Source organism: Phyllobates terribilis, unplaced genomic scaffold (genome assembly GCF_046119375.1).
Source record: "Phyllobates terribilis strain yellow unplaced genomic scaffold, ASM4611937v1 Scaffold_2__4_contigs__length_985480577, whole genome shotgun sequence".
Taxonomy (NCBI): Eukaryota; Metazoa; Chordata; class Amphibia; order Anura; family Dendrobatidae; genus Phyllobates; species Phyllobates terribilis.
Window position 1 is genome coordinate 639723571 of NW_027362762.1, and position 27249 is coordinate 639750819.

Consider the following 27249-nt stretch of genomic DNA (forward strand, 5'->3'; position numbering starts at 1 on the left):
TATCAACTTTTGTTGCAGCCATGTGTAGATTGGCCTGGCTCGAATGCTGGTCAGCAGATACAACTTCTAAGGGTACGTGCCCACCATCCGTTCCAGCAGCGGATTGGACGCAGCACACCTGTACAGTAGAACAAAAGTGGATGGGATTTGTAGAAATCCAGTCCCCACTGTGCTTCTATTAGACGCTGCGTAAACTCAGGGCGGCATGGGTTTAGGAGCCACAGTATGTCAATTTCTGTTGCGGAGCCAGAAATTTCACCCATAGAATGGATAGGGTCCGGTAACTAAACAGTGAACACATGCAGATTTACCTGCGGAATCGGACGCAGCAAAAACATGCTGCGTCCAAAGCGCTGCAATAGCCTGATCGTGGGCACTACTTCTTGCTACTTCTCATCTGCCTGGAAACCGCTTGATCAGAAGTGGAAAGACATTTCATTCGCCTTATTAATGCTTTGACACTTCATAATTCTTATGTGGTTATTGTAAAAATATACCAAAGTGAAAGCTCTACCTTTTGATATAATATTGCATACATATTTTTGCTGTCTTTTCTATGTCTTTACTTATCTTGTAATACTTGTTAATTACAATGTCCATTTATGCATTCCTTCTCTTCTAAGACCCAACACAAAATTCTGCAGCAGGGTTCCTGTTAGCATGGAGTAATTGGTAGAGCACACGAGAGGTTCTTAGTCCTTAGGGATGTTCTTAAATTGCTGTAGTTTGTATGAAAATAAGCAAGTTTACAGTTGACTTGCTTTTGCTATCTGCTATATTTGTCCAGCAATGAGAGATGTTATCTGTTTATAGTGTACAGCTTGTTTCCATGGAGTCTGGCCAGAGTGCACAGTAGTTAACCCTTCCCCTGGAATATAGCTCTTAACATCCCAGTCACCTCTCTCCAGCCCATTGATTTCAATACAGCCATTAGCTGCTCACCTCCTTCAACCCCCTCTCAGCTTCTGCAAGAGAGATGCAGTTATATATCGCTGGCATATCCGCTTTCACCGCAGGTCTCCTAATCACCATTCTCTGCTCTCCCTGTCCTGACTTGTGTGCTTGTTAAAATGCCCTGTTATCTCTGTGTGTGATTACAGTGTAGCAAAACATGTGCTGGGCTTTATAGTTCTACTAATACTACAGGTTCTATTCATCAGAGCAGTCACTATAGGAGAAGAGCCCTCCTTCCTAGAAACCCGGAAGTAAGGAGATTGCATAGCTCTGAGCTGCTCCAGACAACCTGACAATACCTCTCTAAGTATAGTTGAATTCAGTGGTAATGCATTTGGCGTCTTGCATGCTGCTGTATTTCCATATAATAGTATACATTTGGTTTCAGGTTTTTTTTTGTGAATTCTAAATTTAAAAATTTGCTGTTTGTTCCACTGGATTCTGTTAATCTTGCCATATTCCAAATGAATACGATGCGAACTATAGGTCCACTATCCACTCGCTTGCAAACATGAGGTCTTAGGCTGTGTGAAAACGTTGCTTTTTTGCTGCATTTCTTTCAGTGCAGATTTGTCACAAAACTTGAAGGGAGGGATACCTGATGCCAGCAAAGTGAGTGAGAATCCTGAAGTGTCATGCACACGTTGCTTATTTGTGACTTGCAGATTTAAATCTGCAGGATGTCAATGCTTTCAGCTTCTGCTTTTGCTTCAGATTTCACCCATACTAATGAGTGGGGAAAAAGATGCAGAAATAGTGCTGAAATTTCTGAACCAAATACTTAATGTGCACATACCCATAGCGATAATAGTGATAAACTGCATGGAGATGGCTGGAATTGCGGTTTATTCATTTACTGTAGTGATTTAATTGGAAACCAGTATCTTGAAGTCAATATAAGATAAGAAAATAATTATCCCACAGTCAATCTTTCATGTAGAGTTTTTGAATATAGATGTATTGCTGTATCCGTTATTTCATTATTGTAGACCTTAATTTCTTATTATATAACTTTCATAACCGTATTTATACCAGGGGAATTGGTAATCTGCTTGAGACCCTGGGCTTATTGCATTAGGGGACATCTGTCATGAGGATTTTATACCTCAAACTATTGGCATATATGTACAAGCGCTTTTATGCTGATTAAATCCATACGTTGATTGTAAAAATCAACTTTTTTTTTTTTTTTTTTTTTTTTTTTTAGCGTTTCTAGCAATCCAGTCATGAAATCGTATGCAAATGAACTGCAAGTGCTTTGGGGAGGGACAGTGCACTTGCAGTTCCCCTGCCCTCCTTCCCTATTCACCCATTGGTCTATTGTCTCACTGACAGTGAGTGATCTGCTTCCACCCCCACCCTTCCTGTTAGTGAGACAAAGGAGGGAGGGCCAGAGAGCTGCAAGTTGAATCTCCCACCCTGAAGGACTTGCATTTGCGTATGATTTCAAAGCTGACACTAGAACGGATTTCTACAGTTAAGGAATGGATTTAGTCCGCATGACTGCGCCTGTACATACATCCCATTAGTTTGAGATATAAAATCCTCATGAAAAGTTCACCTCAATGTCAGGAAACTTTTACATTTAATTTCAAAGTCGATCTTTACTAAATTTTATTCTTTTCATAGATTCTCGACTTTGGCTTGGCTCGGCACACAGATGAGGAGATGACCGGCTATGTTGCCACAAGGTGGTACCGGGCACCAGAAATCATGCTAAACTGGATGCATTATAATCAGACAGGTATATAATTTCCTTTAATATCATATATTATAAACTTTCACTACTACTGGCTTCACAGTTTGTAAACTTGCTAGATGAAAGAATAACTTTTTTTCTAACTTGATATGGATTCTATGTTCTCTTTAGGTGGCTGAAAATAGGTGTGTGCATATAGACCCCTGTAAGCAATTTACATAAAATGTATCACTTCTGAACACTTCACATGATTTTACATAAACACAGCAAATAAAAAAGTTCAGCAATTCCTCCTTTAACCTCTCTTTGTAAGGTCTAACTTGTACTCCAAGTTTAAAGGGGTTGCCCGGCCCAAATTGATAAATCTGCAGTCACTATGTGTGACTTCTGAATCTCCCCAGTGCAAGCACTGCGGGGATTGGCTGGAGGGTATGTATGCATTCTACATATTCCCGGCCAGGGCCCTCTAGTGGGAGTGGCATCTCTCCATACTCTTGCATGGAAGCAAGGCCATGCCCTGTCTAGTGATGTGGCAGTCCATTGGGTGTGGCCAACTAGAGTGTGCAGCCTTGCTCCATACAAGTGTGTGGAGCAAGATCGCACCCACCGGGTGGGCTCTGGTTGGGAGTATATATAACTCATACATGCCATCCTGTCCCGGCTCAGAAACTGGCGAATCCCCACAGCACACGAGGGGGGGATTCAAAAGTCTGCAGTCACACAGAGTGACTGCAGACTTATCGATTTTAGACCGGACAGCTCCTTTAATGTATAAATATTTCTATACCTCAGTACCACCACCTTGTGGATGTGATCCATATCACAGAATCAGTACCGAATAAACAACACAACCCATATTGATTTTTAATTCTGGCACTCGCTGAGCGCAGTTCCGGAGCTGCTCATTCTCCCCGCCTTCAGCGGTCAGAGGATTACAGTGGGGGACACCCAGGAGAGGTGAGTATGTGGATGTTATTTCTCCTTCCCCCATGACGGCACCACGGAGAGAGGATCCGCCCTTCAAGGACAGGAAACCTACAGATAAAAGGGCGGTACCTCTCTCCCGCATCAGTTGGTTTCCTGTCCTTGACGGGATCCTACAGTTCCGGAGGAGGCATACCTGCGGGGTGCCAGAAGATGGACGTCGTGGGATGCCAGGCCCGACCAGTCCAATCCAGGCAGCGGGGGTGCCCTGCCTCGGCTGGTGCAGTGCCCTGATGCGCCACCGCTGGGGTCAGTGGGCCTTTAGGGTGTGCGGGGGAGTTCAGACGAAGAGGACAGGGCCTGTCGGGGCCCGCCGAGGTGCTGTGCTGGACCCCCCTGGTTGCGGCAAGTGGGAGCGCGCCGGGCGCCTCTGGATGACGCGGCGCAGCAATGCATGACTGGGTAGCCAGTCTGCGCAGGCACGGGCGTCCTCCTGCAGGTGCGGGGGAGGTGGGGGCGCCGGGTCACCACAGGCGCTATGGGAGGGAATCCCAGTGCCTTAAAAGACAGCGGAGGACGCCAGAAGCTGCTTCTTAAAGCTCTCTCAAAAAAAAGTGACCAAGAGCTGCTTCCTCAGTCGCCACCGCGAACCCAACGAAAGAAGAAGCCGGAAGAAACTGGGCACCAGGGCCGTAACAGTGAAAGCGGGCGCTCCGGCAGATCGTCGCAGCACAGCAAAGACTCCACCTCAACATCTTCCAGGAGGACTCCGTCTACAAAGATGGCTCCACCTCCTGAACTGGTACCTGCTCTTCCGTCTGGTTGGTAAGTGATCTTTGTGAAAGTCCACTTTGTAACTAGGGGCCCTCGCTCTCTCTCTTTTTGTCTCTTATTAGGGAAGAAAGAGTACGGGGAAAACAAAAAATAGGACCTGTGCACTATGCACAGAAGCCTTACCCACTACTTGGGATAAGAGACTCTGCAGCTCCTGCATTGAGCAAACTATATGCGAGGAAACCCCCCTAAATTTGCCTCTGAACTTAGAGACCTAATTAATTCGCAGGTCGAAGATACCATTAAATCCTTTCGGGGGGGTAAAAGGTTAAGGAAAACTAAAAAACATATCCCCCGAGTCCGGTTCTAGCAGTTCTGAGAATGGCGGAGATTCGGACACTTCCATCTCTTCATCTTCCTCTTCCTTGTCTACAGATAGAGGAGGACGGAGCTGCTTCCCTATCGAGGAAACAGCCTCATTAAGGCAGTCAGGTCTACCATGGGGTTAGAAAATTCCTTGCCCAAAAAATCTATCCAAGACGTAATGTTCAGCTTTCTAGAGCAAAAAAAGAGGAGATCTTTTCCAATAAATGAGCATGTTCACGCTTTGATTAAGAAAGAGCGGAAAAAAACTGAGAGGAAGGGCTTCCTTTCCCCTAAACGAAAGTACCCGTTCGATGACCCTGCATGTTCCTTTTGGGAGAAGGCGCCAAAACTGGATGTTCCCATAGCCAAAGCCTCAAAGAAATACTCCCTTCCATTTGAGGACATGGGTGTCTTAAAAGACCCCATGGATAAAAAAGCAGACGCCTTCCTAAAGGGTTCCTGGGAAGCCGTTGGGGGGGGGGGGGGGTGTTAAAACCTGCGGTAGCTGCCACATGTACGGCCAGGTCATTAATGGTCTGGCTGGATCAGCTTGAAACACAACTGAGGCAGAAAACCTCTAGAGAGACCATTCTTGAAACTATCCCATTAATGAAAAGGACAGCGGCCTTCCTAGCTGACGCCTCAGCGGACTCCGTCAGATTAGGTGCTAGGGCGACAGGGCTCGCTAACGCGGCCAGACGAGCCCTCTGGCTCAAATGTTGGCCCAGGGATCTACAGACTAAATCAAGATTGTGCTCCATCCCCTGTGAGGGCGAGTTTCTATTTGGGCCTGCCCTTGATGACATCTTTGAAAAAGCAGGGGACAATAAGAAGCGGTTCTCTATCCTGTCCAACACTGCTTACAGGAAACCTTTTCGGAGTAAAAGGTTTATCTGTAGAAAACCCCCTAAAGAGCAGGATAGGTGGGAAGACAGGAGAAGGCAGACCAAAGGGTTCCTATTTAACAACCCCCCCCCCCCCCAACGATAACAAAGCCCGCCCAATGAGGATTTGCCCCGGGTGGGGGGAAGGCTATCAGGCTTTCCCCAGCCTGGGAGTTAATATCCGACAGCTCTTGAATTCTGAGCCTAATACAATCGGGCCTGAAACTCCTATCCTCACATTCCCTCAGCAAAACTTTGTTGTGACCCCCGAAAGGTCCTCAAACGAGGAGCAGCTGGCCTTGGAGCAGGAAATCCGGGGACTGGTAGAGAAGGCAGTCCTTCTGGAGGTCACGTGGGGGGAGGAAGGCAAGGGCTTCTATTTTCCGTTATTCCTGAGGAAAAAAACAGATGGGACGTACAGGACGATTGTAAATCTAAAAAAGCTGGACAAACTTTTGAAGGTGGAAGCCTTCAAAATGGAAACCATAAAATAATCAGTAAAAATGCTGTTTCCCGATTGTTTCATGGCCGTCCTGGATTTAAAAGACGCTTATTATCACGTCCCGATACACAAAGACTACCGGAAGTTCCTCAGAGTAGCAGTTCCAATGGGTGGAGTGGTCAAACACTCAATATACGGCCCTCCCATTCAGCATCGCCATAGCCCCAAGGGTGTTCACCAAAGTTATTGCAGAGGTAATGGCTCATCTAAGGGAACAGAACACCCTGGTCGTCCCATACCTAGACGACTTCCTGGTAATAGGTTGCTCCTTCCTGAACTGCAAAAACCATCTGGGAAAGGTCATGGATTCTTTGACTCGCTTAGGATTGCTTTTGAATCTAGAAAAATCCAAAATAGAACCATGCCAGATACAGGAATACCTAGGCATCTTGCTGGATTCAAAAAGACAGGAGTGTTGTCTCCCCACAGAAAAAAATCACAAAATCATGGGCCAGATATCACGGGCAAAGTCCCACCCGTCTATGTCCATCCGGAAAGCCATGTCCCTTCTAGGCTCCCTGACGGCATGTTTCCCGGCCGTCCAATGGGCTCAAATACATACCAGGATCCTACAGTGGGAAATCTTAGAGACAGAAAAATCCCTAAGAGGGCATTTAGAAGGGCAGCTAACTCTATCTGCAGAAACCACACTTTTCCTAGAGTGGTGGGGGAACATAGACAATCTAGCCCAGGGGATTCCTTGGACAATCCCGACACCTCAAATCCTGACCACAGATGCAAGTCCCGGGGGCTGGGGGGCTCACCTCAACAACCTTGTAGCTCAGGGGGTCTGGACAGAACGCTTAAAGCTAGTGTCCTAAAACATGGAGGAGCTCCTAGCAGTAGAGCGGGCACTCCGGGAATTCATGCACACATTACAAGGACACCACGTGAGGGTCTTTTCAGACAACCAGGTAGTAGTAGCGTACCTGAACCACCAGGGGGGTACACGGTCCCATTCCCTAATGCAGACGACTGGTCATCTTTCGCTTAGCCGAGGAAAACGTACAATCCCTATCAGCCCTACACATAAAAGGGATAGAAAATCGCATCGCAGACTGAGTCGGACACAGCTAAAGCAGGACGAATGGGAGTTAAATCAGTCAGTTTTTCGGCAGATTGTACAAATGTGGGGAGGTCTCTCCATAGATCTGTTCGCCAACAATCGGAACAAGAAAACACACTCTTTTTGCTCCCTAGACCCCAAAGGGAGCCCCTTAGCCATGGATGCCTTCATGATCCCGTGCAGTTACCCTCTAGCTTACGCTTTTCCTCCGACCGCTCTGATTCCAGCTGTTCTGAGGAAAATCAGAGAAGAGAAAGCGAGGGTAATCTTGATAGCCCCCTTTTTGCCAAAGAGGCCGTGGTTTTCTTGGCTGAGGATGTTATCACTCTCCGACCCATGGGTTCTTCTGGAGCTTTCGGACCTTCTTTCTCAGGGTCCGGTTCTCCATCCTCCGGCTTCAAACTTACACTTGACAGCCTGGAATTTGAAAGGGCTCTTCTGAAGGACAAAGGTTTCTCCCCAAATCTTATCACCACGCTACTTCAAAGTAGGAAATCTGTGACCACCAAACTGTACGGGAAAACCTGGAAGAAATTCCTTTCAGTCTCAGGTTGCAGGCTGGGTGGGGAGGTTCCATTAACAGCTATCCTGGAATTTTTGCAGAGGGGATTGGAGCAGAGTCTGGCCACAGGTACTTTAAAAGTTCAAGTTGCGTCCCTGGAGCTCTACAATTTTGATCTGGCTAGGGATAGATGGGTATCTAGGTTCATTAAAGCATCATCTAGATCCCGACCCATCTCATCCCGAAATACTACACCATGGGATTTAAACTTGGTCCTTTCAGTTTTAACGGAGGTCCCTTTTGAACCTCTGTCAGAAGCATCCCTAAAAATTCTGTCCCTCAAAACAGCGCTCTTAGTAGCTCTCACATCCGCATGTAGGGTTAGTGATATTCAGGCCCTATCGGCAGGCCCCACCTTCACACAAAACTTGGAGGATAGGGTTACTCTGAAAACCGACCCTGCCTATCTGCCAAAAGTGGCGTCAAGATTTCACAGGTCCCAGGAAATTACCCTCCCTTCTTTCTGCCCCAACCCTAGGAACACTAAAGAGAAGGTCTTGCATACACTAGACGTCAGAAGGTGCCTAATCCAATACCTAGAGGCGACACAAGTGTAGGGAGGATAGTTCTTTGTTTGCTTTCAGGGCCCTCTTAAGGGGAAGAAAGCTTCTAAGGACATACTGGCCAGATGGATAAGGGAGGCCATCACACTATCGTACTTCTCATGTGGGGAAGCTGCCCTGGAGAAACTAAAGGCCCACTCAACAAGAGCGGTGGCAGCCTCCTGGGTGGAGAAGGCTGGTGCTACAATAGAGCAGATATGTAGAGCAGCAACCTGGTCTTCCCCCTCTACCTTCTTCAATCACTACCGGCTAGACTTAACCTCTTCTTCAGACCTTACTTTTGGGAGAGGGGTTCTGGAAGCTGTGGTCCCCTTCCCCCAATGAGTCACTTCTCTGTAATTCTCTCCGTGGTGCCGTCAAGGGGGGTGGGGGGGAAGGAGAAAGACGTAGTTACTTACTGATAACGGGATTTGTCAGAGCCCATGACGGCACCCGGACATTCCCTCCCTTCACGTGTGGGTGCGCACACTTATTAGTTACCTGTTGTAGCCACGTGGTGTCTCTGACGAGTTCTTAAATTGTAAAATTTTGTGTTACTAACCTGGTGGTCCTCTCATGCTCTGTAAACAACTGATGCGGGAGAGGTACCGCCCTTTTATCTGTAGGTTTCCTGTTCTTGAAGGGCAGATCCCCTCTCTTCGTGGTGCCGTCATTGGCTCTGAGAAATCCTGTTACCGGTAAGTAACTACGTCTTTTATTCTTACTTTTACAGGTGGGGACACTGCGGGAGCAGACACTACCACTACCCTCATCGTTATCACTTGCGGGTGGTGATCGCAGCGCCGGCAGGGAACCATGATGAGGGCAGCGCTTGGGAACAGCGCTAACTGTAGCGCTGATTCCCAAGTGCCGGTCCGTGTGATCCTGATGCGGCACATGGTTGCCGCACGTGTGATACACTGGGACACCGATACCTCCAGTACCAGCTTTTCCGGTACCGGAAATATCCGGACGTATGAAACTGACCTGCTGCGTTTTTTAGCGTTTAACAGGATCAGTATTTGTTTATGCAAAAACTACATGCAGTTTGCATCAAAACAGCAATGCAACTTCAGCATCTGAACTTTCAAGGGATTGTGCCATAATGTTTGTTTTTTGTATTAATTATTGATTTATATATGGTAATTAAAAAAAAATAATTTTTTTCACAAATTGCAGACATTTGTTTTATTTGTCTGTATTTTTACTTTTTCAGTCGATATCTGGTCTGTTGGCTGTATAATGGCTGAGCTTCTGACAGGTCGAACACTATTCCCAGGAACAGATCGTATCCTTTTAAACAATATTAAATAATGTGAAAAGTTCTAATAACTAATTCCTCTGCAATCTTCTCCCACCGTCTAAATCTGTTTTATGTTTGCAATAAGTTGTCCTAACTGATAGAAAGAAATTTAAATTGTCTTGTTAATTATTGTTTGAAATGTTCACTTTTAAATTTTTGCTATTGTTGAATATTGGTAGCATTATACAAAAAGGGTAATCTTTATATAATGGAAAGACAATGAAATTATATAATATATATTTTTTGTTTGGAATCCCTTTTTACACATGGGCTTTGTATATTTCATGAGTAAATTTCTTGTTCTGTCACATTCAGTGCTTGAGGTAAGTGATGCATGAATAATTGCTGGTACCCTAACAATGACATGAATATGGGGCACTAGGTCCTCCCTTTTCTCCTTGTTGCATAACTTTGGTAAGTAGAGTTTACTTTACTTGACAAAATAACAGTTCATTTTATAACTGAACAGAATTAATTGTAAAAAATAAAATTAATGTAAAAATATTTTGTGAAATTGTGAGGACCCTGAGATTCTAAATTAACAGGAGCAGTCTATTTCTCCTCTTCCTGACCAGACATATTATATATTTCTTTTGCTTATATCGGGAACAACGTGCAGAAAAATAAGACTTCTATTATTTGCTTCTTTCTTTTTTTAACTATTTCTTTTAATGACTACTAAGGACTGCTATAAAGCTTTAATTGCGTTTTCTCTCTGTAGTGATTATTTTTAATGTATTGGACTTTTAATTTTTAAATGGGATGAGGCCACAAATGGCGATTCAGAAAGGCATAATATCCTTAGTTTACTTTTTATTTTTTTTCACTTATTTCACACTCTAATCCCCATAAGATTTAAAACAAAAAAAAATATTTACATTCTTTTTTTATTTCCGATTTTTTTCCTTGCAACTGTGCCTGGTTTATTATCCCGTTACATGGCAGAGCGGACTAAATCTTCTAGTGCCAAACAACTCCTGTTCTCCGCCTATGCCCATTGATCAAACAATCACTCGGTGTGCTTTCTATACTGTAGTACACAGGGCTTCGTCAGCACTGTGTATTAAACGATCAGGAAGGCAGAAATGGTAGTGTGTCATCTCTGCCTTCTCTATGGATATTTTTAATGGATGGTAGTGTTTATTTTTAGTGGAATATTTCAGGAGGCGATTAGAGTGCACAATTATACTCAACTCTGTTGGTTAGCTTCTCCTCTTCCACTGGAAAAAGACGCATTGTGATCATACTCTAATAGTAGATGGGAGATTGAAATTCTACACTCCATTGTTGCCACTGGGCTCAGCACGATCGATGTAGGCACTCCTCAAATTCGATCCCTAGTTTAATTTGAGGGTATTTTTTTTTTTTTTTTTTTGTATAGTGCACGGACCTACCATTCCTCAGCATTCAACACTCAACCAGTGCGTGTCGCGATTGGTCCTGCCACTTAAAAAATCCATACGCAAATCTGAGGGGGGAGGGAGTCAGATCTTCCACTGAATGGGCTTGTTCGTGCACAGCTCTGTTTAAGAGAGCATCTGTAGGCTACTAGTGGTGCCTCACCAAAACCACCTCCTCAGCAACGTAGCTCAGATATACTTTACTAAGGGAGCCTTCTTTTATAGTACAGGTACGGTCGTTTTTTGTGTTCTTTGTTTATTTACACAACAAACAGAAGTTCCTGTGTTTTGTATAGCCCATAATCGAGCCCTGTGTTTACATGAGGGGATTGTTATAGTTACAGTTGGGGGTCTACAGTGTACCACTGGCATATGTCCGAGACTTCTCCACCCTGTGATTCCCATTCTACTTTCCCTACGACAGTGCTTTCACTACCTATGTTACACTAACCAGCTATTTTACCCAATTAAATAGCTGGAGTCAGCCAAACATACAGCGGGTGAAATAAGTATTGAACACGTCACCAGTTTGCTAACTGTTTCTAAAGGTGCTATTGACATGAAATTCTCATCAGATGTAGGTAACCCATCCAATCCACACAGGCAAAGAAATCAAACCATAGATGTCCATAAATTATGTAGAGTAAAGAGAAATGACACAGGGAAAAAGTATTGAACACTCTTACTGAAATTTAAGTAATACTTGCTACAAAATCATTTTGTTGGTGTTGACAGTTTCAATACACCACCTGTATGGAGAAACTAATCACATGTATTGCTCAGGCTTGTCTAAATGTTGTTGAGCAAACTTTAAACACGCTGGAACATACTTTTTGTTCAGCTTTGGAGTCTTGTTCGGTGAGTGTGCATACAGGCCATGGAGGTTGAATGCATTACTTATTGTTTTCAATTGTACCTGTTGATTCCAGGTTTTTCTGTAGCCCTCCATAAGTGGTCCTTGGATAACTCTTCGGATTCTTTTCACTCCTATGTCTGAAATCTTGTGGGGAACACCTGTTTTTGGTTGGTATACTGTGAAATTATGTTATTTCTACTTCCAGATTAATCAGTGTGTTTTACAACAATAAGGTTGCAAAGGTCTAGAGACAGCTCACTGGTTTTAATCATCATGAGATGTTTCTTGTGTGGCACCTTGAATAACGCACCTTTTTTTTTTATAGGCCATTAGTTGAACCAGCTGACATTATTTTTCACTAAGTAGCAGGACTGCTTTCTAATCACAGATCAGATTTCTTCATGTGTTCAATACTTTTTTCCTGTGTCCTTTCTCATTATTACATATAACTTAATTCATGGACATCTATGGTTTCATTTTTTGCCTGTGTGGATTGGATGGGTTGTTACTGACATATGGTGAGAATTTCATTTCAATAGCACCTTTACAAATATATTTACTTAGAAAATTATCATGTTCAGTACTTCACCTGCTGTGTATGCAATATCCAGCTATATTTGTTCTGGCTTACATTGTATATTTTATACCCATCAAGGCAATATAGAATCTGTATCTCTGCCCTGCAAGAGCTTATTCAGACATCCATGCAAATCCATCAGAGTTCATTGCACGGACTGGCTATAGTTTTCCCAATCCGAGCGTGACAGTCTCATAGAAATGCATAAAGCTGTCGTGCTCTGGTCAGAAGTGTGGCAAGTCTGTGCTTGGACTGATTTACATGTCTGCATGAGCCCTAAGGAAGATAATCTGTATATTCTAACATAATGTCTCATATTGTTTTTTTACTTGGTTAGTGTACAATGATCACAAACTATTTTCTGTTCATGTTACCGCAGGAAATACCGCCATAAAGCTGTCATTAATTTAATCTCAAACAATGTAAAATTGTCACTTTATTGTTGAATTTTATTACAATAATGTGTGATGAATTAAAGAGACTGAATCCTTATCTCTCTAAGCTCTCTTTCACTTTCCTGCAGTAAGAATGCATGTGCTTTTATAGCAATTCATACTCAAGACTCCAAACCTTAAACCAACAGTGTAGAATTCATAAATGACTCTTTTTAGCATGTGAAGCACAAGGCACTTGCAGGCCAACTGCCCAAAGTGAAAGTAAGTTCAGAAATAAGAATGGCATCCTCAGAATCTGTGTCTTTTCCACTATCCAAGCATTTTGAGGCATTTAGGATTTTGTTTCATGGTAATAGATTGTCTCTAAAATTTAGATGAAAATTCACTTCTTAGTTTAATACATTGCTAGTGTCTGTACAGTCCTTAAAGTGGTATGTTATGAAATTTGGTATATTTAGCATGAAAATATGCAAGTTTGCAATTGATTTAAATGTTCTGTCTGCTGTCGTTCTCCTGCTATTAGAGCTATTATCTTGCATAGTTTACAGCTTGTTGTCAAGATTGACTACCAGGGCCTGGCCAAGTGCAGTAGCTTTATTCCAGTTTGAGGAGTTAACTCCTGAGATACCAGTGGACAGCTCCCGCCCATTGATTTCTATACAGCAGCTAGCTGTTTACTTCTCTTCTATATCCGCTCCTGAAAGGTCAGGAGCCCAGCGGTGAGTGACTCGCCTGCACACAAGTTCCCTGCTGCACAACACTACACAGACTGCAGGGAGAAGAGCGCCGTCCGTACAGAGGAAACAGCGCAGGCGCGGGATCCGGCCGGGAACTGCACGTCACAGGGCCCTGCAGAGGAGGTGGGGTGAGTATGTAAACCAAAGTAGTAGGCAGGCATTTCTTGGCGTCCGGGGGACGTGAAGCTTAGCAGAAATAATTTAATAAAAAAGCTATTACACAGAAACCAGACCACTAATATGAGCCATACAGGTAGGTATAGATTCACATTTCTATCACCTGTATGCCCATATTAGCGGTCTGAAAAGTCCCAGGGGGTGACAGATTCCCTTTAATAGCCTGCTTTGCAAAAGCCAAAATACACGCTGCACAAACAACCCACCTACTTCTCCAGGATCTGCGAACCATTTAATATCAAAGACAGATTTCAACTGCAGAGATATGCATCATTTCTGCTGCATATGAACATGTACATAAAGGGAATCTGTCAGCAGGTTTTGCTTTGTAATCTGAGAACACCACAATGTAGGAGCAGACACCCCGATTCCAGCGTTATCATTTACTGTTGTGTTTTGCTGTTTCAATACTATCAGTGTTTTATCAGCAGGAGATTATCACTACAGGACAACTGGTCTCATGTATCCTAGTCCAACAAGGCCCCCAGCACTGATTAGCAGCTCTGTCACTATACAATGTACACAGAAAGCTGTGGTGTTGACGGATTATACACAGATCAACATCTCAGCTCTGCTAGATCTACAAAAACCTGCTGACATATTTTCTCCAGTCCCAGTTGTCTTTGTATGCATGTGATGTTTGTATGTGTGCAGAGCAGGGTTCCCCATCTCCAGTCCTCAAGAGCCACCAACAGATCATGTTTTCAGGATTTCCTTAGTATTGGGCAGGTGATAATTCCATCACTTGTGCAATACTAAGGAAATCCTGAGATGGTCTGCTGGGGGCTCTTGAATACTGGAGTTGGGGAACACTGATGTGAAGCATTTATAGGTTAAAGAGGTAACTGCAATATATCTTATCGGAGAAATCTGCTTCTTTCTCCTTCTGGACTGATTTTTCACTCTCAATTTCATGGGTAAATTCTGTATTCAGTGAGCACAGATTTCCCCACTACTAAGAGGTGAATTGACAATCAGTTCTTATAAACTTCTATGTAGGGGAGAAGCTAGACAGTCTGTTGGAAGTTCTCTTGAAGCAATGCTTACAGTTCTCCATAGAACTTTATGAACACCAAATGTCATCTTTTTCAGGAATGGTAAAAACTATAGTCGCTGAAGAAAATTTACCTGTAAATTGAGGAGAATTTTGAAAATGATCAGTCGAGGAGCAAGAAGCCCGTATATTACAAAGTTTTATTTTCACGTGTACTTTTGATTTACGAGGAATGAAAAAGTTGGTTACTCTTTAATCATTGTTTGTTTCGGGCTCTTGAGTCCGTTTTAGGTTTTTCAGTTCTTCAGTTGGCAATCTATTCCAAACTAGCAACAAGATGGTTTTTTATTATTAAAGTGATTAACTTTATATGTGTATTTCCTTTTCTGGACATTGGAAACCACTGTAAACACTACTTTTGCTACCAAGAAAATATTGCCTTGTGATGCAGTAAGCAGTTGCCACTTTAATCCTCATCAATAAGGTCAGTATATGTGAAGTCTTGCGAGCTGTAAACCTAGAATGCCTGCTTACTGAGCTTCTGCTGCTTCTTATTGTGAAAGTAATGTCTGTCGCTTCAGTTGGTGACTTTTCTTTGCCTAGAAGAGGACCTGTCACCAGGTTAAAAGTGGCCAGTTTTTTGCTATTGTTTTATTGTTGCTGCTCCCCTGAGTATTCTGTCTTTGTTCTTTTTTGAAAATCCACCATACTAATAAATAATAATAATACGGTTGTAGATAAATTGGCCTTATTACTGGTACTTTTTGTGGTCTTTACAAGTGGGCATGGCTGATAGGATACTGCTGTCTAGAGAAACCTGTGAACCACGCCGCCTTGTAAAGACAATAAAAATTAGCACCAGATAAAAGGCCCATGTCTGTAGACAAAAAAACAGCGTATTGAGGGGACAGCAGGAGAAAAAACAAGCTGCATGGACTGGTGACTTTTGACCTTGTGACGGGTACTCTTTAAGCCAGTGGATGAATGATAAATTTTGTTCCTTTTCTTTTGGATTTTGGTTTTGTTTTCTGTTGTATCATATCCCTGTTTACATTTCACACCCTTCTTCCACCCATAGAATGTGCAGAGGACATCTCTATATTTTGGTGGTGTGATCTGTGGCTGCTGCCTCACATATTGCACATTTTCCTTCATAATCCATATGTAGATATTGATCAGCTGAAGCTCATTTTGAGGTTGATTGGAACCCCTGAGTCAGAGCTCCTGCAGAAAATTTCCTCGGAGGCTGTGAGTGTTTAATATGTCACAATGGGTAATCCTGCAACCCGAGTGCCAATACTCAAGTGTTGATGTTAATTTGACATTCAAACATTACTAATCAATTGTATGAATGTTCTAAAATTAATTAGATTTCAGATTTATTACTGCCCATGAAGTTTGCACACTTAAACAAATTTTCAGCATTTTTCCCATTTTTCTTTAACAAAGGCATTGCATGGTTCTTATACCCATGAAATTAAATCAAGCTCTAATTCCAAACGTTATTGCGGGTTGTAGTGACCTAAATTATCAAATGAGGTCATGTTCCCACGTGGTGTAAATGCTGTGGTTTTTTTTTTTCATTGCATTCTTGTGCATAAAATGCACATTTATCAGTTCAAGCAAAGCAAAGTGGCGGTGATTTCAAGGAAATGCATGCTCACTATCATTTGAAAACACTGAAACTAAGTTTGCTGGTGCATTTTTCCCCATAGGCCTCTATGGGGAGTCTTAAAAATCCTTGTAAAAAATACTATTGCTTTTTTTAACAAGATCCTGGCAGCTGTCCTAGCTCCTGAAAACAACTTCCTTGTATGTATAGAACGCTTTCCCTGCATTCCAACAAGTCCTATTATGTGGCGTAGCGATTGCTGAATCAGTATGAAAGTAACTTTGAAGCTTGGCCCACACTATACGAAGTGGCTGACTAGCGGGAGGATTAGTCCATGGTAAACACCCCCACTCCTCCCACCGACTAATCATGTAAGCAGGGGCTGGTGAGCGTCACGATTTGCAAGAGTGATGTCACTCCTTGCCCTTGGCAGATATTGCACATGGTCTCCCTCTCCCTGAGAATTCGCAATAAAGCCAGGTGTAAGTCCCTGGCTTCATCGGCACACTGCGCATGCCCAGGGAGGCAGCAGTGACACAGATTTTACAGCCACCAGTCATAACTATATTTATATTGTTTTTGATGGGTAAATTTGGAGTTCCTTTGCAGCAGTCACAGTCCACATCACTGATTCCTCCTGGGTATGCCCAGTGTGCTAATTGATGCCGGGGACATACACCAGGCTTCATTGCTCTGTCATTGGGAGGGAGATCATTGCACATGTGCGATATTTGCTAAGATCCAGAGTGATGTCGCTCTTGCAAATCATGTCCTACATATATGGGATGTTTATACATGATTAAAGGGAGAGTTAGCCCAGTTCAATCAGCACTTCCCCCTCCTGATTTTATATTCAATCGCTAAGCATGTTAGCATGCAGGGAAACATTGCTATTAGTGTTGAGCGAGTATGTTCTGTTAACCCTTTCGCCGAGTATGCTCGGGCCGAGCTCCGAGTATTTACAGCTGCTCGGTGATATGGATAAATCGCTCCCGTGTGCATGATCTGCGACTGTTTGACAGTTTTATTACATGTGAGGAATGTGTAAGAAATGGACGTTCCTCACATGTAATAAAGCTGTCAAACAGTCGCAAATCATGCACACAGGAGCAATTCAACCATATCACCGAGCAGCTGTAAATACTCGGAGCTCGGCCCGAGCGTACTCGGAACAGAACATACTCGCTCAACACTAACTGCTATGCATAGATGGTGGCAGTTCAGGGGGCTAGGGCTACTATCCGTTTCAAAATCCAAATACAAAATCCAAGTATTTTGCCACTGAAAAACACGCAAACAGCTTTAAATCTGAATAAAAAATGCAATAAAGCAGATTGGTATTGCTTTTATTGGTTTATACACCTGTGGAAAAATATTAGAGAAAAATGTAGCAATTTCTCATGTGGGAACAAGGCCTTATGGGTAGATTTCTACTTTTTCGGGTTTTTTTTTTTATGCAGTTTTAAATCCAGGTATAGAAGACACTTGTAAAGACAAGACTGACAGTTCTCTATGAAACCACTCTGCCCTCAGTTGAAAAACTGTGAAAACATGAACTTGTGAACAACCTAAATATCTAAAACAGTTATTGTAAGGGTATTAAGCACATTTGCTCCTCATTCATTGAATTACATAAAGCATTCCGGCATGCCCATCATTTCTACTTCAACCAATAAGAAGTGAAGACCTAAAGGGAAATGGCCATTGAGCCTTATCACTTTGTAAGTAATGAAATATATATTAAATTATTATAAAAAGAACCAGGAGGTATAAAATATACTATTTTTAATTTAGATTTCTAATACCTGTGTGTGTCCGGTGCTGAGCCTGCTTTCTGGGGTTTTCAGCTAAGGAATACCTAGTGGGTCATATTACCAATTCTGCAGTTTTGCTCAGGTCTTTAAAAGGGGTATTCCCATCTCCAAGATCCTATAATAATAATGGCAAATACCTCCAATTACAAATGTAGTATAGTCCTAGGTCTCTTTCCTTATGTGCAGGGCATTGCAGTAGTATAGGTATCCATGGTTACAACCACTAGCAACTAGCTATCACTTTATGCCTTGTCGTAACTATGGATACCCAAGCTACTGCAATGGCCTGCACATGAGGAAAGAGACATGGCAAATCAGAAGAACTATACTATGTTTCTAATTGGAGATATTTGCGAATATTACTACTTTTACACCTACTACATATTGGGATAGGATCTTGGAAATGGAAATACGCGTTTAAAGCATATATACAGTTATTTGTTTTTTTTTCTACTCTAATATGTGACCGGACCTGGGATGCCCTTCTGAACAGTCAAGGTCCTTACATCTCCACCAATCACACATAACATGTCGCATGTCGCTTAAGAAGCCGGAGCGCTCTGCTCCATAATGACCGCATACAAAGTGGTATACGGGCTCACTAGAAAATGTGTCTGGTCCCTGCCCGTTCATGCAAGAGCAGTGTGGTCATGCTTCCTGAGCCAGCGCATGTTACAAATGTTTTGAGTGATCAGTGGGGATCTTAGGACCCGGACCCTCACCGACTTGCTGAGTATTTCATCAAAGACATAACTAGAGTCGTATGGGACTTTTAAACCTAGGATGCTCCCATAGGCTCCAGCTTCCTCTCTAAAAAACAAAAAAAAACCCCAAGAGTTATATATTATAAAGTATAGTATTACAGTTAACAGATATTTCCAGTATACTGTTAGGCTATGTGCCCATGTTGCATTTATGAAGCAGAAAATTTCTGCTGCATAAATGCAAGTCCTCTCCTGGAAAAACGCATGCGGAATTCCGCACGCGTTTATCGCGCATTTTTCGCGCGTTTATCACGCGTTTTCCACATGCGGAATTGCCTTGCGTTTTTTATGCATTGGACAAAGGCAATTCCGCTTGCGGAAACGCAAAATTAAATGACATGCTGCGGATTTTTGAACGCGGCATAAACGCTGCGGAAAAATCCGCAGCATGTGCAAAGAACTTGCGGAATCCCATTGGGGACCATGGGGTGCGGATATACATGCGTTTTTCAAGCGTTTACGCTGCGGAAATTCCGCAGCATATACGCTTGAAAAATGCTACGTGGGCACACGGCCTTACTGAGCAAAACCCAGTATACAAACACCAATACTACCAGCAATAATGCTATATAAGAAAGAAATATCACCACCAAATCCATTACCACATGCTACCACCACGTTGCTACCTAAAATACCGCCTTACCACTCAATATTGCTTTCATATTGAGACCATATTCTGAGATACCAGTTGTACACAGGTGCTCTGTAGACGATATATTTGTATTATGTACAGATAAGTCAAGTGAGATTCTCACCAATTGAAGTAATTTATTTCTCTTGTCCATCTCGCCATGACAGCTTCATTCCATCCACATCTTTGTTTCTGCCAAACGTACTTCACAGAAATTCATTGCTCGTCACTTTTACCCACCTCTAAGCAAACTCCATAGTGCCCAGCATAGTAATTTTTCACCCTATTGCCAGATATTAGGTTTGCGTTCTCCTCCTCCTTTTCAACGAACAGTCCAACCCTTCTACCCCCCTCAAAATTATAGTGCCTCCACTCAGAAATGTGCCACCTTTCTGCCTATTGTCCAGAAGTAGTGATCCCTTTACAAAGTTCCACTTTGGGTCCCATATAATAATAAGATTGCCTCTGACATCCAGTACAATAGTAATGAACCCTTTGTATCTCTATACAATAATGCTCTTTGCTCCCCTGTATGATAATAAGGCCCTTTTCTGTTTCTATGCAATAATAAGAAAGCTCTGTCTCAATACAATAGTATTGTCTATTACTGAGAAAATACAATAGTATTGTCTATTACTGAGAAAATACAATAGTATTGTCTATTACTGAGAAAATACAATAGTATTGTCTATTACTGAGAAAATACAATAGTATTGTCTATTACTGAGAAAATACAATAGTATTGTCTATTACTGAGAAAATACAATAGTATTGTCTATTACTGAGAAAATACAATAGTATTGTCTATTACTGAGTCAATACAATAGTATTGTCTATTACTGAGTCAATACAATAGTATTGTCTATTACTGAGAAAATACAATAGTATTGTCTATTACTGAGTCAATACAATAGTATTGTCTATTACTGAGTCAATACATTAGTGTTGCATTGCCCATTTGAGCTTCCACATTTTAGTGATGTCCCCCTGTATTCCTCCCCATACTAATGTCCCCCTTTACGCCTCTACACACTGATGTCACCCTTTGTGCCCTGCTAGTCTCTGATATTTAATAAAACATAATCAACCTCTGCTCACAATGAGAACAGTGGTAAGATCCTTCTTTTTACTGCTTAATGCTAAGTTCACGCCTTATTTCTGCAAATGAAAAACTGCTTTTTACAGCACCAGCAAAAGCTGAGTTTTCTTAAATCTCATGCACACGCTTGTTTTTTTTCCATTTCTGACTGATTTTGAAAACTGCAGCTTTTCTGAAAACTGCACTGTCAATTCTTTCAGTGTTTTTTCACATTTTTTTCACCCACAGAAAGCAATAAGTGCAAAAATGCTGCTATTAGTTTTTGCAGCCTTTGGTGAAAATCGGCTGTAAAACCCCTTGTGTTTTTTTTGTTGTTTTTTTTCCTCCTTTGGACTCAAAGTATAGTTAAATTCAATTAGTTGTAATTAAATTAGTGATGTGTGTTAATGGAAGCAATGCCCTACCAATGTGTTAATTAACCAATGCCCAGCCAAGTCAATTTTCTTCTGCTGTTTTTACATTTGCAATTGTGTGTTTTTTCCATAAATTAATATAACTTTAGTTCATGGATGAACTTCATACTTTAATTCAGCTGTTTTGTTCAGAACAGTCACTATTTTTTCAGATCTAAAAAAGCTTTTTTTTCTCTAAATATTTTTATCAAATTGCCCTTTTTTTTTTTTTTGTGTTCACATAAGTCTTGTATTGGTGGCCTAACGCCTTGTATTTTTTATGCTTGCAAGATGGAAGCAAACTTTGGGTTCCTGACAAATGCAGCAAAAGAATCAGCAAAACTTGCGTTTTGGCGGCAGATTTTTTGATGCCAAGAGATCAGGTTTTGGCTGCAAAAAAAAAAAAACACCGCAAAAAAGCAATATGTGAACATAGCCTTAAGCAGCCTGTGACCTACCGAGACACAAGACTGAGCTAATGGTTCTGTACTATGCCACAGTATTTACTGTATCCAGATCTGGAAAATGCAAATAGTGTCAAAAAGCAGTGCTTGCCTGGGGACCTGGGCAGACCCCCATTTTTCTCTGTGACCATAATCATTACACCCCTGTATTTCATGCTTTGTTACATATTAAAAAATACAAAAGTGTAGATTCAAATTTAGTTTGGAATTTATATCTATTTTATATTTTTAGATATTTAAAGAATTAGGAGATAAAAATTTACACACGTTGTGACTGCATAGCATTTTTTCGCACATTGTGCAAAATACATAGTCTTACTGTAATTTTAAAAAAATCACAGCAAAAACGGTCAATCAACATCGCGGCAAAAAGTGCAGCATGAATGCAGCCTAAATGCGATCACAACTCATTACATTTGGTTTTCTGATCACTTCTGTTAAGCAGTTTGCTTGTTGCCCCCCCAGTGCATGCAAATTACATCTGGCTTGTAGATGGAGAAGGAAAATGTGTGACTAGCATAAGTGACTGTATGAGAGACTATGGCTTTTTCACCTTGGAGCATTTGTAACCTGGTGCTTTAGCATGGCTAATATAACACTCGGAAGTCACTGGGTGCATGGTGTTTTTTATATATATATTTTTTTTTACTACTTTTTGTGTGTTTGTTTCAAGTTGTTGAGATAACTAGCGTGCGGGGAAAATGAGTTGCATCCTTGATATCCATGCTGTTTGTTCTGCTTGTAAAGCCCTTGACAAGGCTCCTAAGATATTAATCAGCTCCAACAGATAATGCGACTGACTGGAACACCTCCTATTTATCTCATTAACAGGATGCCTAGCCATGAGGTGAGAGGGCAAGAATTGGGATGACACTTGCCAGTAACCTTGCAATGTGATAGCAACTCTTGAGTTCAACTAATAATGACCTAATCTTTTTGAGTGCACTCATTCACCTGTGCATGAATATATTGATGCTATTTACAGTGTTTATTTTTAGTAAATAAAAACCCTCAGTTATTTCCTATAACTGCACCCCCACTTAATTTTTAGCACTTCTTTTATGTATACTGTACCTCCATGCAATTCAGATTACTGTTTCTTCTCTGCAGACTACACCCTGATTTCTAGGTCTTTTCCTGCTTTTTGTTCTTTGTTCTTCTGCTATAAATCCCATAATATATCAACATAACATCACATGATCAGCTTGTCAGTACCTGCTCTGCCTTGTCTGTGTGTGTGCAGTCAAGGAAGCTAAACCTCGCATATAAATTATAACATAACTATGCGACAGGAGCTGTCTAATCATCATCAGTAACTGTGATGAAGAGTTCCGGTCTTCCATAAGGAGAAAGTGTGTGTGACCCCCTTCAGAGATCATCAAATCATATCATTCTCGTGTGGTCACCATGAGATCAAATAAACTAACTGAAGAAAAGGAATTCCATGAATTTTCAAATAGAAAGGAACAAGTAAATTAAGGCAATACTAGTGAGTTACGTTGGTGGACTAGTGACAGGTGAAAGAAACAGAAGTGCTACTTTAAAATGAAGATCGTCTTAACATGTCATGATACAAAAGACTTCACTTTTGCCTTACATGAACTATGGTATTTCTATATATGTGACAGGTTCCTCATGTCAGTAGTGTTTTAGAATCCAGCTATAACTTGGGTACTTGGCATAGAGAAGTAAAGAAAGTAGTCTTCCACTTTTGGTTACTGATTTTCTAGAAAGAAAACTGCTTGTTTGAAGGGAACCTGATGGTTGATGCACACTGCCTGATCAATGGGCATCATGCATCAGACATTGGTGTATGATTTCACCCAGGTATGTTTAACTCTGAAACAGTGCAGGGTTTAAAAGCCACCAGGGACTAAGCCGCACAGGAGACTAATTGAGAAGTCCCGTTCCCGACAGCTTTTCACTACCTGCTCCCCTTGAGTGACTGATCTTTCCCTGCACATGTTTACAGGGGGAGACCTATCAGTCATTGGCAGTAGACCGAGAGGACCTGCCCTTTTGACTACTCATCTGTGCGGCTGGGTCCCGGTAGCTGCAACGCTGCACTGTTTAAAAAAGTCAGATACATGGCTGAAATCATGGTCAGTGTCTGATGCATTCTACCTCGTTCTCTTTAACCACTTCTCATCACTGCACTAGCTTTTCCCATCCTAATAGATGTGCCACTTTCATTAGCGCATGAAAAGTCAGCGATTATTCACCTCTACATTGTGTTCCTGGGACTTCACTGCCTGATGATGCTCAATTCCTGTGATGCTTCAGCCAAGAATGACTCGACCAGCTTTTGCTAGTCCCAGTTGTGAGCCGCTGCCTATCAGTGCTCATTTTTCTCTGCTAGCAAAGATACAGTCCTGTTCATCGTTATTGGCACCCATGAAGTTTAAGTACATAATGTGGAATATCTCCTGAAAAAAATGAATCAAGTGAAACAGGTTTTTTTGTGTAGAGCACTTGTGTAAGTACAAAAGAGCAAATGATAAACAATAATTAAACAAAAAACAATGAGAGGGAAAAATATAAAAACCTAAAGCTTGCTGTGTCACTGGTATTGGAGCGAAATGTCTTACCCAGTGTAAGAAAACTTGGTGTAAGTTGAAGATCATGGGTCCTCCAGCAAGACAATGACCCAAGGCTCACATCCAAAAGTACACCGGAAGGGTTGAAAAAGAAAAAATGAACTGATTTAAAATGGCCAGCAATGAGTCCTGACCTCAATCCCATTGAAAATCTTTGGGGTGAGCTGAAATCTGCCATTGGGAAAAACAACCCTGCAAACATTCAAGAGCTCGAACAAACTGCACAGGAAAAGTGGGAGAAAATACCACCTGAGAAGTATAAGAAGCTTATAGATGGCTACAAGAAATGTTTGGAGGCTGTCAGCAATGCCAAAGGGTGTACAACCAAATATTAATTAGGGGTGGCTTTATTGCTGCACATGCTGTCTATTCTGTATATTCTTTCTTTTTCAGCTTCAGTGTTGACATTTCAATGTTTTATTATTGTATTACTTTGGACCACTAATTAAATCCTAAGGATATAACCAGAGCTGTGGAGTCTGTAAGCCAAACCTCCGACTCCTCAATTTCCATGACTCTGACTCCCTCATACATGGCTCATGTTTAAGTGATAAATTCACTGTAGCACAGATTCATCTCAGCTAAGTCTAGACCCTTAGATCAGGGATAGGACAGACATTTATAGGACAGTTCATAACTTTCCCAAATTCTTCTGAAAAAATATTCCCCACAAACTGCATTGCACTACTGTACCCAATTTATTATATATTTTAGGAGTCTGAGTTGGTCCATTTTTATTCAGACTCCACCAAAATGGGCTCCGCCTCCACAGCCCTGGATATAACTTTGTACATTATCTTCAGAAATAAATTGAGATGTGCCAGTCTATGAAAAAAATGAAGGGCTGCCAATAATGGAGAGCAGCACTGTATAGTATAGGGGATTAAGCACCGTCAGTATTTTCATTAGCTCAGTTAACTCCTTAAATGCTGTGGTCAATAGCGAGCGCTACATTTAAAGGGAATCTGTCACCACTTTGGAATTATCAGACCTCTACTATGGCCATACAGGGTATAGAAAAGTAAATCTATACTTACCTGTATGGCCCATAGTAGAGGTTTAATTGCAGAGAATAGCGTTTTAATTCTGTTTTGTACAGGTTTTATTCCCCAACATCCCCACCTACATGCTTATTTATCATATCACCCACCTCCCCTGCACATCACAGGGCCCTGTTGTGTGCATTGTGCTCTCTCTTTTGCTGGGCACTGCTCACATAGAGCGCGCTTTGCTTCATCCCGACCCCTCTCTGTGCTCTGCGCCGCAGGTTTCTATTGCAACGGTAACTGGCAGTGACTCCCTGGCGCCTGCGCAATAGAAACCTGCGGCGCAGAGCACAGAGAGGGGTCGGGATGAAGCAAAGCGCGCTCTATGTGAGCGGCTTTTTGCTCATGCCTGGCAAAAGAGAGAGCACCGCGCACGTCACAGGGCCCGGGGACGTGCAGGGGAGGGGGGGAATATGGTAAATAACCATATAGGCGGGGATTTTGGAAAATAATAAGCACATAGGCGGGGATTTCTTAGCGTCTCCCGGATGCCAAGCCTGTACAAACCAGAATTGATTAAAACACTATGTATGGATGGATAGATAGATAGATAACAAAGTATTGAAATTAACTTTTGTAATTGACCAAATACTTATTTTCCACCAAAATTTGAAAAAAAAATTCTTTACAAATCAGACAATGTGATTTTCAGGATTTGTTTTCTCATTTTGTCTCTCATAGTTGAGGTCTACCTATGATGTCAATTACAGGCCTCTCTCATCTTAAGTGGGAGAACTTGCACAATTGGTAGCTGACTAAATCCTTTTTTTTTTCCCCACTGTGTGTATAGATTTACTTTTCTATACTCTGTATGCCCATAGTAGTGGTCTAATAACTCCAAAGTGGTGACAGATTCCCTTTAAGGAATTTTGATAGTGAGATTGCTCTCTGATACTCAATCTGCTCCCTGCAGTGGGGATCATGGGAAGCCAATTGTTGCTTTGGCTACTGGAAACCTGAAAATCTCCATCTCTGACACAAATCAAAACTTGAAGGGGATGTCTGCGATTTCATAAAAAAAGCAAAAAATGCCCAAGTGGCATGGCGTCGGCCGTCACACTCTGTCGACGTAGCTGCCCAGAAGAAGAGCTGCTCTTCTGACGAGCAGCTGATCTGCCAGCAGAAGCTGCCAATGACTGCTCTGTTCTGGTGCCGGGTACATTAGACAGGTAGTTGCCTCTGTTAGAAACTACCTGCCTGTTTCTTTTTGTAGTACGTGTCAAAAAACGGCGTCCCTAACCACTCCTTTTTAATAGGTTGTGCATCAAATGCAGGCAACCTGATTAATACTCTGCACTACATAATGCTAGATATTATCGATAAGATATACCGTATTTTTGGACTCTTAAAACACACCGAACAGTAAGGCGCAACCCAAATTTAGAGGAGAAAAATAGGGAAAAAAAAGTGTGAAAATGGGGGTCCGTCTTATAGTCTGAATTTAACTTTCTGTGGGGCGGCAGCGGAGCGGGGTCACAGGAGGCAGCAGTAACAGAAGTGGGGTGATGCTGTGGGCCCTGAGCTGGGTGGAGGAGGGCGTTCCAGCAGCGCAAGGAAGAAGGCATTGATCTCTGAGCTATGTAGGCTTCAGGAAAATGTGGAAGGCAGGAGTTCCCGCTTTGCATATTGATCTCCTGGCTGTGGGTCTCAGGGAAATGGCCGCCGGAGGCGGCGCATGTGCAGATTGAGATCTCGGCTCGCTGTGCAAGACTCCATTGCTGAACAAAAAGCATGTTCAAATACATTTAAAGTTTGCTCAACAACATTTAGACAAGCCTGTGAAATACTGATAGAGTGTACGTGAGAAGAATTTAAAACGGCCAGCACTCGGTTTGGGAATAATAGTAGCTGAATGCTGCTGATAGTGAAATTGTTCCTGTGTGGCAACCCGTATGGTATTAAATAGATAAAATATTACAGCTTAGAAGTAAGGCTGTGTGCCCACTATGCGTTTTCCAAGCGTTTATGCTGCGGAATTTCCGCAGCATAAACTCTTGGGAAATGCTTGGTAATCCGTCCCCAATGACAAGCCGCAATGTCAATGCCCATGCTGCGGATTTTTCCGCAGCGTTTATGCTGCGCTCAAAAATCCGCAGCATGTCCATTAATTTTGCGGAC

At 42.2% G+C, this 27249-nt stretch overlaps 1 protein-coding gene across 2 annotated transcripts in view; it reads left to right on the plus strand.

The window, feature by feature from the left end:
* The window catches only part of LOC141222122 (mitogen-activated protein kinase 14), a 75264-nt gene that overhangs the window by 29173 nt on the left and 18842 nt on the right, over window positions 1–27249 (plus strand). Inside the window, exons 7-9 of one of the 2 annotated variants that reach the window (XM_073666621.1) lie at window positions 2584–2698; window positions 9490–9561; window positions 15881–15960. In XM_073666621.1, the coding sequence (XP_073522722.1) occupies window positions 2584–2698; window positions 9490–9561; window positions 15881–15960 (267 nt within the window). Of the gene's footprint in view, window positions 1–2583; window positions 2699–9489; window positions 9562–15880; window positions 15961–22255; window positions 22336–27249 lie in introns of both variants that reach the window. The other variant, XM_073666623.1, reaches the window with a different exon arrangement.